The sequence below is a fragment of the Glandiceps talaboti genome, chromosome 7 (assembly GCF_964340395.1).
Source record: "Glandiceps talaboti chromosome 7, keGlaTala1.1, whole genome shotgun sequence".
NCBI lineage: Eukaryota > Metazoa > Hemichordata > Enteropneusta > Spengelidae > Glandiceps > Glandiceps talaboti.
Genome location: NC_135555.1, coordinates 7,673,856 through 7,693,367, shown reverse-complemented (window position 1 = coordinate 7,693,367; position 19,512 = coordinate 7,673,856). Strand labels below are relative to the sequence as shown.

The 19,512-nt window shown below is 33.3% G+C and overlaps 1 protein-coding gene across 1 annotated transcript; it reads right to left on the bottom strand.

Annotated features, from left to right (window-relative positions):
* Nucleotides 1-6,349: 6,349 nt before the first annotated feature.
* On the bottom strand, nt 6,350-17,655 carry LOC144438259 (ras-related protein Rab-30-like). Its single transcript, XM_078127311.1, has 2 exons — nt 17,100-17,655; nt 6,350-7,019 (listed from the first exon to the last, which is right to left on the bottom strand). Exons 1-2 carry the CDS (start codon nt 17,301-17,303, stop codon nt 6,543-6,545), a joined length of 681 nt encoding a protein of 226 aa, XP_077983437.1. The 5' UTR covers nt 17,304-17,655; the 3' UTR covers nt 6,350-6,542.
* Between the last annotated feature and the right edge of the window lie 1,857 nt (nt 17,656-19,512).

Below are 19,512 nucleotides of genomic sequence, written 5' to 3'. Positions count from 1 at the left end.
CAATATGAAGCTAAAAACCTGTCCCTATTAAAATCTTTCTCTTAAAATGTGGCCAGTGTGCCCTTCATTTTAATGTAACACTCTGGATGCTTCATGAAATTAAAGTAGAACAACGCCAACACAACACTCTGACCACTGGTGGCGCTCTACTGCTTAATGCAAAAGTAGCATGGCTCTGATTGGAGTTTGTACATAAACTACATATTTAACACTAAGTTTGACATAATTGATTCAGATCAGATATCAATGTGTTTAAATTCGATAAGCTAAGTATTACATTTACCAAAACTGTACAGACTGTGTTCCTTTGATATACTATAATCAATGATACACATCAGCTGTTTATTTTAGTAGATTTCAAAGGCAGCAGACTCATCACTATATACAGTGTTTGTAAAATTCACTTGGAAATGCATTTTTTAAATTGTGAATGCACGAGAAATTTGCATGCTTGTATTGTAATTGTCCAGGGACATAATGGTCGGACTTTTGGATTAGAAATATACTTTTCTTGTGATCATTTCTAACCAATACAGATTTAATATTAATCTGAAAGGTGCAGCTGTTGGTCCACTTATGTAGCCACTCACTACCCCACAGTGAGAGGGCACATTATATAAGTGGAAGCAATTTCTGGATATGCCAGGTAAACTTAATATTTGATCAATCAAAATAATAAGATAAATTTATATCTACGAATATCATTGAAAAACTGACATATGAACTGTATTTGATAAAAGTATTACCAGTTACAAAAAATCCAAAGTCTAGGTGATATTTGACTAATAAAATGTGTGTGTCTGCTAGTATTTAATTTTAGTCATCGCAAAAAAAAATGGTGTCCTTTCAAAATAATACATAGAAAAAAATTACTGGCTGTGACACTGGGCAGTTATACTGAGACACATGGTATGAAGATCAGACAGACATGACCCTAGTCTGTTTACTTTGCTATCGATACATCATTAACTGGCCTTACCTCCTAGCCTTCGTATTCTCCCATTTTGTTGAGAACATTTTTGAAAAGATTCATGTAACCACACTCCCAAAAATTGTTATCATGGTTATTCAGGACCCATTGGGTTAAATTTAAATAAATCATATGTAAATAACATGTAAATTACCACATCACGTGGCATAACGTGTGTATATTTACATACTGATTCATTTGAATAATGACAGTCTGATTATAGTTGTCATGGTTGAAAAGAATGTAATCATTACAAGCGGAGAATACGAGGGCTAGGAGGTACAACCAGCTAACAATGCATCTCGATAGCACAGTAAACAGGCTAGCTACCATGATCTTGTAATCTATTATCCAACATACTAATCTTATACTTACAAGTGGTCATATGGATGACAACTGGGTATTTATTTTGGATTTTGAACAACTCTCGGTATGGTGTTTTCCTACTTGAAAAAACAGTGTGAAACAACATATACCTGGTCCATATTTGTAACTCAATAAATTGCCAAAAATTAATAAAACATGTAAAATGTTTGTTATTGTATGTACAACAACAAACTTTTCAGACACTTTCTAGCTTTTTTGTCTTTATTGAGTTACAAACATGGACTTGGTATATGATGTTTCACATTGTTTTGTCAAGTAGGAAAGCATAGTAGAGTTGTTTTATGAATAAAAAATCCAAAATATTAAATAATAAAAAATATTAAAATAGGGTTGTCGGTGGCCAAGTGGTTAAACCACTTGCCTCTTACCACTGCGGTTGGGGTTCGAACCCCATTCAGGGTTCGATTAAATTTACCACGCTGTAAGTAAGAAGAGTGTCGTTCAGTTTGACTCTACCGAACAACACAGGTTTTCCCCGGGTACTCCGGTTTCCTCCTGCATTAACACTGAACCCATGAGGGATGGCCCTCACTGGACTTCTTGGGAGACAAGTGTTTAAATGCTTAAAGAACTATCCAGTATAAATAAAGATTATTATAGATTATTATTATTACCCATTTGTCATCCCGGCACATGACAGGCCTTCCTTATGACCACTTTAATCCTGTAAGTCATTAACTCAGAATTCAAAGCACTGTATTCAAATGTAACTTAATACATTTCAATTTCTTATACAGTAATATTACTCACAATTTTCCATTCAACATTCTTGTTCTGGAGTACATTCTATTCTGAACTTTTTGATATATTCTCAGTCCAAGTTTAATATGTGAGCCCCAAAAAATAAGTTTAACTACATAGTAATACTGGTATACACATCAATGCCGACATTTTGGATTGACAGTGATTACATCTACATTTTGTACACTGTGTACAAAATTTTCAAATCCCAAAGATCAGCAAATTCATTTTCACCTCTGCATGAATTCTTAATTCTGTTATTATAACAAAACAGACCCAACAGGTGTAGATACTCGGGGAATTCTTCAATAATAAATGTGTCTTACTTATAACATACATGCACTCACATTATATTAGCCTCAGAGTTTTCTTCACTACCAAAATACTGAATTCAGCAAATGTTTCCAAAATCAACAGAATTGTTTGAGTGATAGTGGAATTGCTACTATAGAGTGGTCTTCTTTGACATCAGTCACCAGCAGAGGGCGCACTCCATGTCATGTATTGCGTTTATATCAGAGAAATATACATTATTAAGGAGTCTCCAATATTTCAAAGAAATAACACATGGCAGTATATCAAAAGGAAAATGAGAATTATATTTTGATTGGTTGCATAAAATCCAAAATCAAGCGAGGTGATGACAAAAATATTTTCTCTGGCTTTCATATTGGAAAACAGACATCAGCTAAAAATAAATTTCACTTGGAAAATACACATCAAAGTATGTATCTAGCTGTGTTTAACAATACTACATAATGTCTGACTGTTACTTCAATGTATCCCTTGTTAAGTTGTACAGATATCATTTTTACATAGGTTAGTACTCTTCCTCCAATATTACAAAATGTCCAATGATGACCCCTGCCTTGTCGTTCTTCAAATATCATGTGACCTCATTTCCCACTGGGTCATTAGTCTAGTGACATATACCTGGCAAGGTAGACTGTAAGATACAATATGCAGTGCCACCTCACCCATCAGCCAGTAATGAGGAGACTGATTGGGGCTATAAACAACACAACATATGTCTTATGATCTACTGGTAAGGCTGTTTCAATCCCAGTTATAAGTAATGCATGATGATTCATTGGCGTAATTCATAATTGTCCCACTAACATAGTTTACATGTTGTATAACAAGTTTTCCATATGACAGTATACTAATACTGATCCTGTATGGTTGTTAAGGTAGAGTGCGCCTTGGTGATCACGTTCCCTGAAAATCAAAGTTCTTTCGGTGAAGCATTTGGCAGCCATATTGGATTTCAAAATGATTGGATATTTTGTCCTCTATCTACAAAAATTTGTACGATGACCCCTCATTTTTTTCATTAATTTTAACAGAGACTGGGTTTAAGTTTTCTTGAACAAAGTAATAGAAAAAGATTTTAAAATAAATTTCCAAGGCACATTCTACATGAATGGTGAACCTGTATGTGATGTATGTAACCTCTGACTGGTTTTGGGTGATACTCCAGAGACTTACATTGTAATTGACTCACAAAACATAACAGGCCAACACAAAGTAATGATCTCATGAATTCACACTATATGACTCTTGAATCAATATCTTTCTAACACTATATAACACTGGTTGTGTTACACAACAAATTTCCTAAGCATTTAAATTTTACTGCTTTGGACTGTGGACAATTTTATTTTTATCACACGTCTTTGAAATGTTTTACATAACTTTGTAAATTAACTTCAAGACAAAGAACACAGTTGAAATAAAAAATCAAAGAGAAACATTCACCCTATACATCAATTCTTGGTTTGGACTAAATTTTTATGGGATGTGATATAGTTCCTGAGATACACTGAAAACATTTATAGTTTCACAAAATAATCCAAGTAATCTAATGTGATTCACCTTGCATATTTGGAAAGTGAATGACACACACACACACACACACACACACACACACACACACACACACACACACACACACACACACACACACACACACACACACAGTGTCACACACACAGACACAGTGTGTCACACACACAAATCATGTGAGTATAACTACCATTATTACAAACCTCTATCTCGGTAGTCAAAACTTTTCTCAACTTTTTCTGGAATCAGATGAAAATGTAAATAAAGCCTGTGGATCACTATATTGACATGTTAGTCTGCTGCTTCCACAGGCATACACTACTATGAATCTCAGACCATTTCTATTGTGGTCTGAGTGTGAATACATGAAATTGCTTTGTACAACTAGAATTTTACTCTTGTGTGAGATTTTACAGGTTTAAGAGTCATATCAGTATATTTTGCACACTGAAACATACTGTATTTGATTTGAATTTTCACTACTTGATCATGATAAAATAAAAAGATAATTCTACATGCACATGGGGTTGGGGATGACGTATCTTGCGAGTGAATAACAAATTTGCACAAGCAGAGATGTTGTATGTTTGAGTTGATTGCTGACATCTTGAAACAGATACTAAAGTTATATACCGACAAGCAGAATGATATATATATATATATATATATATTGATGGTGGTCACCTTGAAACTAAAGTTTTGGTATGGCCTGACATGATTAATCATGCCAGCTGTCTCACACAAGGTAAACACAGTATCTTGTCAAAAGTATATAAAACAACACATCAAATCTTACTTAGGGATAAAATGGTTTGAAATAATTCCAATTTTTACATTTTTGTACTTATGTTTTTCTGGAATATTAAAATCAAACCCATTGCTTAATACGGATAAAACATATCCCAAGGAGGAATTACTTTCTTCCTAAGATTTTTGTACCATTTATACGTACTCAGAGTCACTGACTGGCTTTATCATCTCATGACAAGAACAATGGATGGTATCCAGATGGAATAGAAAGCATGTATGACTCTTATGTCCTTGAGGTCACATACGAAGTTACAGAAGTTGAACAGTTTGTTTGCTTATTTGTGATTGAGTGGGATGGCTACATGGTTACAGGTCAGAAGGCTAAGGGCAAAACAAAGTCATCATATTTCCATGTAGACACATTACAAGGCTTCCAAACCATCATGGTGTCATGAGATATACATATACATATACATGTACCTTTCTGTTACAAACACTCCCTATAACTTTAAACACTTCCTGGGCTATTGACATATTGTGGTAAATGGTAATATCAATGTAATACTTTTACAAGCATTTCCTGTCGTGTAAGTTAAACTTGGACCATATATCATATTTTTATCAAAGTATATATTTCTATAACTTGTAACTCTACTCCTGTGCTAGTGAATTGTTCTTGGACTTTGCTAAGTTCTAGAAATTATTTATTTATTCTATGAATTTGTTAATGCTATTTTTGCTTTTTGTTTGACAAAAATCTCACTGAAAATTCGCAGTGAGACTTGCTAGTCCATTTTTTTCTGTCACAATAGTTTTCAATTTTGTAAAAAATGTAGGAAAAGTGTTGACCAATATCCATAAACAATACCAAAGTATAGTTCTGTTCAAATCTATCACCTACACCCATTTCTTTCTTTTTCTGAGATGCCGCTGTGACTTTACCATACTTTAGGTTGTCAATATATGATATTAATCTTCACATCTAAATTCAATAATATATGAACAAACTAGCTGTTGAAAATATGAATATTGAGTTACGTACACATAAATGAAGTAAACAATGTATTTTTACCTCCATGAGTAAAACACGTGTTGGAAAACATCATAGTGTGTCCACTGCAATTTGTGCTTTTGAAAATTGCCACTTTGTTAGAGCCCACTTATTTTAAACTCCTTTCAAATCTTTCTTCAAAAAAATATTCTTATGAATGTTCTAATACCTACAATACTTACAGGACAAACATATTAGTATTGCATTATGGGAAGTATGGAATATACGATCATTGGCAAACACAGGTCAAAGGTCAACAATTTCCACTTCTGTCAAATTATATTAGTCTTATTTCAGATTATGAGCATTGCTGCTCTTAATTCCAAGTGATCCCTTTATCTTATTCATCTAGAGTGTAAAACTAGTAGACCCCCTAGGCTCTTAATATTTCTGTGTGTATATGTTGCTGAATGTTCTAGCGTTGGAATTATCACCAGACTGTTGCTATGGATACTGATTAGTTTTACTCAGACCAATAAATCAATTTATTCCAGACAAATTACATGAATTGCTTAGCAACATAATAAAGGCACTGTTCTATTTCTTAGATGTAATTTATAATAATGTGTCCGACTACAACAAATTTCTGCCAATATCTTGATAAATTTGCATGAAGTCTTTTTAACCATACCTAATCATGATTTGATACATCTCTTTGAGATATACATTCAGAGTACCTCCATTATTATCACCTTTTAAAGATTTTCTTTAAAAATTCTTAAAATTCTAGATTTTGGCAGAAATGTTTGGCACTATAAATACCATTGAATATGTAGGCCAATTATCAAAATGTATATTTCATTTGCAAATATTTTGGAGCCAGTCAAAGAAATTAAAACTTTTAGTTTGAATATCTTCCTCGGAATCAGTAACCATGATGGTACTTCGTTTTTTTTTCCTTTCATCTTTTTTGTCCAAACATTGAGCAACATCATGAAACATTGTTTCCACGCCATCGTCACGCTTCGCAGACACGGTAAAGTGCTTGATTAATTTACCATCCTGGGACTGAGCAAAATATTTGTCTGCTTGGGCAATTGTTTCTCTGGCGTCCTCCTCGTCTCTGTCTTTCAGTAAATCAGATTTGTTGCCAATCAGGAAGAGTTTGACACCTTCATCTCTGCTTGTGATAGTATCAATCCAGTATGTAACAATACTATCGAAACTCTCGCTACTTGTGATGTCGTACACCATCAACGCTGCTGACGTATGCCGATAGTAATTCTCCGTCAGAGATCTCATTCTTTCAGCTCCCGCAGTATCCCAGATATCGACCTACAATCAATGATAGATAGCACACAACTTATTACATTCATCTATTTTGATTACGTTATGTTCTAGTACATTTTGTGTTTTACGATATGATTATGAATTATAAACTTGTCATATTTTTATATGCATATAGTTTACACCATATATAAAAAAAATTAAAGTACAACAGTTATTTGACTCAAGCGCACACACCATGGGGTCCAACACTACAGAAACTTGCCAGTCAACCAGACAAACACAATAGCATTGCATTATGGTTTAATAGTATGGATGATCAATTAGCAACACAGGTCAAAGGTCAACAATTTCCACATTTGTCAAATTAAATAGTTTTATTTCAAATCGTGAGCATAATTTTTTATATTGTGTAGGCACAACCTAACAATTGGATAGGTATTTTGAGCCATGTTACATTGACAATGTGATCCAATGCATCATGTTTGTCAAAAATGTCAGGGCATGCATTATCAGATGACAACTGAACTTTAATAATGCACTTCAATATACTTTGGGTAGATCCAAATCATATTTAGCAATTGAGATATATGGTCATCATTTATGCAGTGCCCTGATGCCCTTAGTGTTAGAGGTGGGGGAAACTGGAGTACCCAGGGCAAGTCTGCATTGTTTAGTAGGGTCAAACTGAGCATCATGCATCATACATACAGATATGGTTGACTTTGTTCAAATGAAACACAGCAAACTGTTGGAATATTTTCAGTTTTGTTTGCTTTCATTCAAATCTGTATAACCATGACAACTGGTTTAATACAAGTTTTCTCTATAAGTAATGATATATGTAGTCTAGATGCTTTCCGTGGCATCAAATCTCAAGATCTATCTTCACATCATCTAGCTTAATGAGAAATCATGTACCAAAATTTGCAAATGGGTAAACTTCCAACTGTTAGAAATTTATAAGTAGCGTCCTGCTCTGATAATTGTATGATATTTGGACATTATGTAACTAGCCCAATAAACATTAACTTGTCATTGGGCAGAATTCTGCGATTGAATAACAAAGGCTAGATGTGAGAGAGATCTTGAGATTCCATGCTACCGATAGCACTAGACAATGATATATGGTCACTCGGCTATAATGGTAAATTTACTTTTTTAGACTGATGTTTAATCTGAGTGTCAACCAGACAAAATTCTTTGTCATAATTATACCTAGATTATTACTCCATCCATATTTCTATCCTACATGCCCTTAGTACTGTAGGTATACTGTCATAAAAGATTAAACTATATGCTTCTTTGTGACAAATGTACACAATGCACTGCAGAAAGCCCTGTGGGGGGGGGGGGGGGAGGCTCCAACACAGAAGATTGTTCGGATATAAATAGTTTTATATGATCACTTCACTAGTCTTATAACAATATCTGAAATGTTCAATAGAATGTATATATGTATGTACATGTATGTATGTATGTATGTGTGTGTGTGTGTGTGTGTATGTATGTATGTATGTATGTATGTATGTATGTATGTATGTATGTATGTACCGGTATGTATGCATGTGTGTGTGAAGAGAAGCAATAAATTGAAAACATGGTACATTGTCTATAATTTGAATGGACTACTATAATAGAATTGTTCATTTGACCTTCGGGGTAAATTACTAAAGAAGAAGTCTGGGTTTTACAGACGTACATGAGGGACTTTGTGGATTTCTAGTCTGGCATTGGATGGTGATAACAAAAAAACAGTCCACACATATTACATATGCCAGCCTTTCTTTAATACATAACATATTGCTTTTGCACTCAGCTGTAATATTTTTGTCATGAAATCAGAAACAAGTCTGCCCTATTTAGTATCCCCTAAATGTGATTTATGAAAAAATTAAAGATACAAATTTATCATATGTATCTTTCATAAATGCCATTGACAAATGATCTATTACAGCTTTGTGTACACTATGTAATATAAATAACAGTTAATAGTTAATTGCTGCATATTTTGTGTGTAATATATATAGTATAATGGTATATATTATTTGACAGGAAATAATGTAAAAATAATTATCAAGGGTCAACATATTGAAACAAATAAATAAATAAAAAACCATGAAATGTGTAGAATAATTCAAACTGTGATTGTTCAGTGCTAATATTAATTCATTGGTGTTATGTATTGTGTAATTTAAATTAGCTATAATGATGGTAGTATTGCAGTTTTAAAACAGGTAAATATTAGAACATATAACATTTACCATTGCAGAGATGGTAGTACTGCAGTTTTAAAACAGATAAATATTAGAACATACAACATTTACCATTGCAGAGATGGTAGTACTGCAGTTTTAAAACAGATAAATATTAGAACATACAACATTTACCATTGCAGAGATGGTAGTAGTGCAGTTTTAAAACAGGTAAATATTAGAACATATAACATTTACCATTGCAGAGATGGTAGTACTGCAGTTTTAAAACAGATAAATATTAGAACATACAACATTTACCATTGCAGAGATGGTAGTAGTGCAGTTTTAAAACAGGTAAATATTAGAACATATAACATTTACCATTGCAGAGATGGTAGTACAGCAGTTTTAAAACTGGTAAATATTAGAACATACAACATGTACCATTGCAGAGATGGTAGTATTGCAGTTTTAAAACAGGTAAATATTACAACATACAACATGTACCATTGCAGAGATGGTAGTATTGCAGTGTAAAACAGGTAAATATTAGAACATATAACATTTACCAATGCAGAGATGGTAGTACTGCAGTTTTAAAACTGGTAAATATTAGAACATACAACATTTACCATTGCAGAGATGGTAGTATTGCAGTTTTAAAACAGGTAAATATTAGAACATACAACATTTACCATTGCAGAGATGGTAGTATTGCAGTGTAAAACAGGTAAATATTAGAACATATAACATTTACCAATGCAGAGATGGTAGTACTGCAGTTTTAAAACAGGTAAATATTAGAACATATAACATTTACCATTGCAGAGATGGTAGTACTGCAGTTTTAAAACAGGTAAATATTAGAACATATAACATTTACCATTGCAGAGATGGTAGTATTGCAGTGTAAACAGGTAAATATTAGAACATACAATATAGATCAATGGTGATGGCAACACTACTACAGTGTATACATATTAATATTAGAACATATAACATTTACCAATGCAGAGATGGTAGTACTGCAGTGTAAACAGGTAAATATTAGAACATATAACATTTACCATTGCAGAGATGGTAGTACTGCAGTGTAAACAGGTAAATATTAGAACATATAACATTTACCAATGCAGAGATGGTAGTACTGCAGTGTAAACAGGTAAATATTAGAACATATAACATTTACCATTGCAGAGATGGTAGTACTGCAGTGTAAACAGGTAAATATTAGAACATACAATATAGATCAATGGTGATGGCAACACTACTACAGTGTATACATATTAATATTAGAACATATAACATTTACCAATGCAGAGATGGTAGTACTGCAGTGTAAACAGGTAAATATTAGAACATATAACATTTACCATTGCAGAGATGGTAGTACTGCAGTTTTAAAACAGGTAAATATTAGAACATACAACATTTACCATTGCAGAGATGGTAGTACTGCAGTGTAAACAGGTAAATATTAGAACATATAACATTTACCATTGCAGAGATGGTAGTACTGCAGTTTTAAAACAGGTAAATATTAGAACATATAACATTTACCATTGCAGAGATGGTAGTACTGCAGTGTAAACAGGTAAATATTAGAACATATAACATTTACCATTGCAGAGATGGTAGTACAGCAGTTTTAAAACAGGTAAATATTAGAACATATAACATTTACCATTGCAGAGATGGTAGTACTGCAGTGTAAACAGGTAAATATTAGAACATATAACATTCACCATTGCAGAGATGGTAGTATTGCAGTGTAAACAGGTAAATATTAGAACATATAACATTTACCAATGCAGAGATGGTAGTACTGCAGTTTTAAAACAGGTAAATATTAGAACATACAACATTTACCATTGCAGAGATGGTAGTATTGCAGTGTAAACAGGTAAATATTAGAACATATAACATTTACCAATGCAGAGATGGTAGTACTGCAGTTTTAAAACAGGTAAATATTAGAACATATAACATTTACCATTGCAGAGATGGTAGTAGTGCAGTTTTAAAACAGGTAAATATTAGAACATACAACATTTACCATTGCAGAGATGGTAGTAGTGCAGTGTAAACAGGTAAATATTAGAACATATAACATTTACCATTGCAGAGATGGTAGTATTGCAGTGTAAAACAGGTAAATATTAGAACATATAACATTTACCAATGCAGAGATGGTAGTACTGCAGTTTTAAAACAGGTAAATATTAGAACATACAACATTTACCATTGCAGAGATGGTAGTACAGCAGTTTTAAAACTGGTAAATATTAGAACATACAACATGTACCATTGCAGAGATGGTAGTATTGCAGTGTAAACAGGTAAATATTACAACATATAACATTTACCATTGCAGAGATGGTAGTATTGCAGTGTAAACAGGTAAATATTAGAACATATAACATTTACCAATGCAGAGATGGTAGTAGTGCAGTTTTAAAACAGGTAAATATTAGAACATACAACATTTACCATTGCAGAGATGGTAGTACAGCAGTTTTAAAACTGGTAAATATTAGAACATACAACATGTACCATTGCAGAGATGGTAGTATTGCAGTTTTAAAACAGGTAAATATTAGAACATACAATATAGATCAATGGTGATGGCAACACTACTACAGTGTATACATATTAATATTAGAACATATAACATTTACCAATGCAGAGATGGTAGTACTGCAGTGTAAACAGGTAAATATTAGAACATATAACATTTACCAATGCAGAGATGGTAGTACTGCAGTGTAAACAGGTAAATATTAGAACATATAACATTTACCAATGCAGAGATGGTAGTACATGTATTGCAGTTTTAAAACAGGTAAATATTAGAACATATAACATTTACCATTGCAGAGATGGTAGTACTGCAGTGTAAAACAGGTAAATATTAGAACATATAACATTTACCATTGCAGAGATGGTAGTACTGCAGTGTAAAACAGGTAAATATTAGAACATATAACATTTACCATTGCAGAGATGGTAGTACTGCAGTGTAAACAGGTAAATATTAGAACATATAACATTTACCAATGCAGAGATGGTAGTATTGCAGTGTAAACAGGTAAATATTAGAACATATAACATTTACCAATGCAGAGATGGTAGTATTGCAGTGTAAACAGGTAAATATTAGAACATATAACATTTACCAATGCAGAGATGGTAGTACTGCAGTGTAAACAGGTAAATATTAGAACATATAACATTTACCAATGCAGAGATGGTAGTACTGCAGTGTAAACAGGTAAATATTAGAACATATAACATTTACCATTGCAGAGATGGTAGTACATGTATTGCAGTTTTAAAAGAGGTAAATATTAGAACATACAATATAGATCAATGGTGATGGCAACACTACTACAGTGTATATATATTAATATTAGAACATACACCATTGTCATGATATTGATTGTCAACGTTGTATTTAGCTCTCAAATCAATGTATTCTGCTGTCAGTATTAACTGATGCATGTAAAGATGCCATTAACCAGAGTCACAATAACTTATCAGTACAGTGTGAGTGTGTATGTGAAGAGTGGCATACATTCTGAATCCCTTGGTAACAACTATGTAGTTATGAACTCTAGCCTTTAAGTATTTACACAAATGATATATGAGGTGATTATCACATATCTGGATTATGCCAAAATCTATTTATAAATGATAACTAGGCATACATTAAATTATAACTGAATGATCAATAATTCTATGTTGTCTGACTGACTGATGTACAACTGACAGGTTCTCAAACCATACTACTCACTGATATTGAGAGTAAAGGCATATCAATATATCGCAAATTTATCCCATTCTTATTTTTCATAATTTGTAAATTTATTTTGGTTTTCAATCCTCTTCTCATTAAAGTATATATGTTCTCTACTAACGCATTCCATGATTCCAGCTATGCTGTCATTCTTGTTTTACAATTTTTTATTAAATTTACATTTCTCAGGAATTGTTACATTGTGGTGTGTGTTTTACATATTATTAACTTACAACAGTTACCCATGGTAAAATGTGAATCGTTAAAATTGTCACTTTTTTGGGATACAGTCACAGTTCTGGTATGTGAGAAATTGGGTACGAGTTACTGTTTCTAAACTATAAAAAGATTTTAACAGCTGGTTAGTAGGTAAAAACGACAATAACACTCTAGATGTTGACATCAATCCATAAACCAATGCATAAACCTACAGTAAATCACTGAATTGTAGTAAGTACCTTTGGCCTGCTATGTTTACATCATGTTGTAAAAATCATGGGTAGTAATTACCATACTGGTTTCTGCACACATACACAATGACATCCTACCATACACAGTGACAGACAGACACAGACACAAACATATCCTCACACACATACACATGTACACAATCCTCTCACACATCTGCACACACACACACACACGCACGCGCACTCATACACATACATACACAAACATACATACATACATACATACATACATACATACATACATACATACATGCAGCATGCATCAGAGACAGACAGACAGACAGACAGACAGACAGACAGACAGACAGACGACAGACAGACAGACAGACAGACAGACAGACAGACATCTCCAGGCAGGCAGACAGACACACACACACACACACACACATACATACATACATACATACATACATACATACATACATACATACATACATACATACATACATACATACATACATACATACATACATACATACATACACACAGACACACACACACACACACACACACACACTAGTAATATACCACAGTTGCAAAATTTTCATTTGCTACAAAGAGACATTAAACTATTCAATGGAATGTAAAACAATTCATTGTAACAATGGGTATCATGATATAATATAATATCTAGGAAACTAACTCTACATGACTATTCAACTCGAGAACACTAAAAATAACCTCTACAAGCAATTCAGTTCACATGTCAGGATATACATATTTCTTATTCATATGATATCATATAAGAAATGAGAACCATGATGTCTTGGCACTGACATAATTCCATATATGACTAATGCTTTATAAAATTAACAAAAAATTTGGTTTTACTATTTTTTTAATATTAATTAGTTATTGTGGTAGCACTCTAAGATTAACTGTATTGATAATTATACAACCATTCTGAGATATGTTCAGTATCAGCAAATCCAAAAGTGGATGGGTCAGCAAAAAAATGTCAAATACACCTGATCAAATATAATCATCAATAATAATTTATTACATTTTTTTCTTAGCCTCCACACTAGGAAATTAATTATTGTCAGCAAACAGTTCTGAAATATTTAATTTGCAAATTTAGATCACCTTGTCCTACTTTTAAAGTTATTACTATCAGTATGTAAAGAGATGAGTACTCTAGACAATATATATTTGTTTATTTTTCCAAAAATCAATAGAATGGTAGTTAATTTGGAACGATAAATTTGAAATAAATACAATGTTTTGATCAGTCTACTACGGACATTGATCACACAATGATTTAATCATTCAACGTTAATATGTCACTCTCCAAAACTGGCGGAATAATATGTCTATAAATTGATGGTTGTTGGTATCCCTGTTCATGATGGGTCTCTTCTGTCTGATGTACGTGTAGATTGCTTCCTTTACTGTTCCAATCTTTTTGTGTGATCAAGGTCCATAGTAGACATGTTTAAATGTCCAGTTGTTTCTAACTAACCATTCAATTTTACTGTTCTGTGAGTAACTGTACACGGAAGACGAGATCATCATCTACATCATATACAGCGAATTTCACAATACCGTGCAACTTTTCTATTTGATACAACAACGCAGAAACCAAGAAGAAACTGGACATGCTACACTTCAATAGTAAGATTGAATGAGTACAGTTTCTTGCTACATTTTGTCTAATTGAAATGAAGTACACATGCCACCATACAAACATCAAATGAACACCGCAAAGGACATTTTACGCGCTCTTCATCTGGTTTGATATTAAGAAAAATATTGGTGCCTGAATGTCTGCATGGAGTTGCAATACATTGAAATTGTTTATTTCATTTATAGACTAAATGTAGCAAAAAATGCGATCTTCTTATTGGGGTGTTGCATATGCAGTTTCTTGTTGGTTTCCGTGTGGTTCTATCAAACAGAAAAGCTGCACGCTATTGTGAAATTCACTGTATACTATCAATTTTGTTAATTCGTTATTTCCTACAAATACTGACAGAATACCTTGAAGCAGAGTATACATTATGTATATTGTATATCCTAATATTATTACCCAATATTTTTCTTTGTTAAGCCAAGGAAAATACAAGTGACAAAGACAGATGGTCATACGCATATTCTAGCTGAATGAAGGAAACTACTGTACAACAACATAATTATACCTGTCTAAGGGGGACAACCACCCCAGGAAATGTAGTCATTTTCATAAACGATAGTTGGGTTCTGGAGTGTCATTTCACGATGTTACATCACCTACAATTAATTGCAATTTCAGAGAAGCAGCAAATGGGTATCTTTGCTATGGGTTATTGCATCAATGGAGTCAGCGAAAATAATGTATTCAAGTTGCACACTGAATAGTCTTGAATCCTGAGCGCCTATACTCTTCAGTGTAAAACATCCCTAATGAATATATATTTCTGCTGACTCCCATGATGCAATGTCCCACAGCAAACATAAAGGTACAGAATCACCTTGATGTGTGACCTAAGGGGCCTTGTCACTACGAGTCACTAAATGGGTAGTGACAAACCCTTCTGGCCGAATGAAGACAAATATTGGAGAATAATATAATTATACCTCCTCAAGCATAATTCATGAAAAATTGGAGAATGATATAATTATACCACCTCAAGAATAATTTATGAAAAATTGGGAAAAATAATGGTGATTTTGAATGTTTCGACTCATATTTCAAGTGCCACAAAACCAGTGATGTAGACATGAGTTGTTATGATGTAGAAAGACCAGGGTATATAATACTGTTTATATATTTTCTGTTCAAAGACAATTCTGTATGGTATAATGGTGAATGTTTTGAGTACTACAGAGCCACTATAATGTAAATGTGCATTGTTGTGATGTATTTCTGACGAATTCTTAATAATAGATGTAGATAAGATATAACTTTATTACAACCATATAGAAAATTGACAATTCTATTTGGGTATATAATGGAATATAGATATCAAAGAAAACTACAATGAAATAGGCTAATGTTATATTAGTATACATGCAACAAGATACATGTATTCATATAGTTAAAAAAAGTGTGTCAGTCTGTCAGTCTGTCAGTCTGTCTGTCTGTCTGTCTGTCTGTCTGTCTGTCTATCTATCTAACTCTCTCTATCTATCTATCTATCTATCTATCTATCTATCTATCTATCTATCTATCTATCTATCTATCTGTATATCTATATTTATATGCATAAATGTATTATTGTGATATTTATGAGATCTTCTGGTATGTCATAGATCATGTTGTCGGAAATGGAGCTTATGCATATAATATTGTCTTTCATGTACTCTCATTCATAACTCTCTATATATAATATTATTGTGAACCATACACTTCAACTCTTTCTTGGTTGTAAGCTTCCGAAAACATGGTTAATAAATGTATGGAATGATACAATTTTATGCTTAGATTCTGAAATGAAATGTATGGTTCACAACGATGTTATTAGGTTGGTAATTAAAAAGTGGCATACCAGTGTAGCCATTATCTGTGTTTGGGTTTCCCCATACCATATATACCACGTGTGAGAGTACTGTGTGAAAATACCAACGTTGCTCTGGAAACTGTAGCAACATGATCTGACCATCTATACACAGAAAATCTCATAAACATCACAATAATATTTTTTGTTCACATTTTAAAGTGTATTTTAGTAAAAAAGTGATATACCTCAATTGGTTGACCATGGGCATCTTGGAACCGTCTTGGAAAGCTGGGACGTGTCGTCAATGTCGTTTCTGTGGTCCTTGGGAACTTCTCTCCCATGTAACGTCGAAATAAGCACGTCTTACCTACGCCTGCATCTCCCAACAGAATCACTTTGTGTGTTCGCAAATTTCCGATACTGGGACTTGCTGGTAGCGATTGCGACATTTTGGTCTCAAAGTAAACAACGTCGGTTATCGGAGAACATGAATGATATATTGTTAGTGTGAAGTTGTACGAATTCTTGACTTGAGCCAAAAGCACACCAAACGCGAAACAGCTGTGAAACTTTACAAAGGCCTACAGCATCAAACATAAATTCAGGTTCCACACTTTATCAACCAACACAGTACGAAGTCGAGTCGTGGTACACTGTGTGCGAAGAAGGCAAGGAAAGCGACATGTGTAAGATCTTTCCATTCACCGCTAGTTGTGTTTAGCGATGTATGGTTCAGCTTGTCGAAAGAATTCTAGGTCGCGAGTAAAGTCAGTCCTCAATAGATCGAAACGGGGTTTTCCAACAACGCAAACAGCGTAATGTGTGATCAATATTTGATCTTCACAATATGAAACCACTGCGTTATTTTGAACCTTGAACTTTCGTTTGTCGAACTCCATCGTTAGAGGGCAGAAATGATGGCATCCCCCGCGTCTAGTCTACATCACATCCACATCATGCACATGTAATTTACTTTCACAAGACTATTCATTCTATATTGTAAGATTTGGGGAAATTTATCTACGCACTTTCTCTCAAATATTTTGATCACTTCAGAAAAAGTGGTACTATAGTAAGATTTTAGTGACAGTAAACAAAATATTGATAATAAATCTTGCACTAATTTTTAACAAAAAAAGAAAGAAATTATAAACTTATTTGCAATAATTTGTTATATATAATACGACGAGAAATAAATACTTGAGACGTCTCATTTAACGTTGTTGGTCGATTGATGGAATGGGGAATATAGCGCCCTCTCACAAAACTTCAGCTTTGGGGTATGACATTTCATTCCACTATACTTTGAGTACTAGTAGACACATGTAACGGTGCTGCTATTTTAGCCATTGACAATTTTTGTGCAGGGGGAGGGCTACATTTTATTTTTTGAGGAGGGTGGGAGGATTTTTGAGGAAAACTTTTTTTATACCATCCAAAAGAGAGAAAAACATTGTCTGTACTTATGATAGAAAAGAAAATTGTGTCATGGAAATCTAGTTTATAAAACATTGTTGTCATGCAGGTGTCAAAAGCTAAAATCATTCTGAAGTGGCAAGATTTGGCTAGCTATAGTTTCTACTTGAGTAGCTGCAAAATATTTCTTAACTGGTCTATTGAGCAGTTTAGAAAGGCACCATCATCTGTTTCTTAATCGCCACATATTTTCAAGAAAGTTTGCTAATTTTTGTAATTTATTTCAATAACATTGAATGCACTGTTGAAGTTGAAATTAAGTTTATTCACCCCAAGAAATGAAATGTAACTCTCTCTAATGTAACTATAAAAATAGTTAATGGCTATAAAAAGTGCAGGAATCATGCTTCACTATACTTGTACATGGATGATGTCTTCGGTTATTTATGAAACTTACGACTTGTAATTTTTGAAAATCTTCTTTCTCTTTCCCTGGAACTGTGATATTCAGCATGTGAAACTGGCCTGGCATTTTTTAAAAACATTAGCAAGAGAGCTCACTATATGTTACGTTGTTCAGAGAAAACATTAGTACTGCAAGGGATGCATTGCAAATTAATTATTTACCTCATTCAGAGAGAACACAGTACCCTTGTTACCCTGTTCAGGAAGAACACAGATATTATTGCAAGAGGGCCCAGTGAGTCTCTTACCTTCTTCAGAGAGAACACAGAAATTACAAGAGGCTTTGTTCTGCAAAAACACAAACTCAAAGTGACCTCATAGCTACTGCTACCAGGTTCAAAGAGAACATAAAGGCAACTTTCAACATTTATTGTAATAAATGATGTTGGTTTGTAAGTTGTACTGAACTTATATCAATTTCATTTCATTTCATTGAATTGAATTGAAATTTATTCCCCACAAGAAATAAACATACAAAAAAGAAATAAATGATAACATCCTAAAGGAAAAACGATTTCAAGTTTTGGGTGAGAGACTAGAAAATAGTTTTCGGAAAACTAATTGAGTCTAGCCACTCAATTTCAAAAGCATCAAATTGCATATCACAAAAAAAAATGTGGAGACTGCAGTTGCTCAAATTAACACTGATTACAGAGTCAGAAAACAACAAACAACAATTGTTTACATTAATAAGAAAACAGATAATCAAACTACAGTGATACGAAATTTACATGTCAACTGGCTAAAGCATCATGAAAACGCAAATAACTAATAACC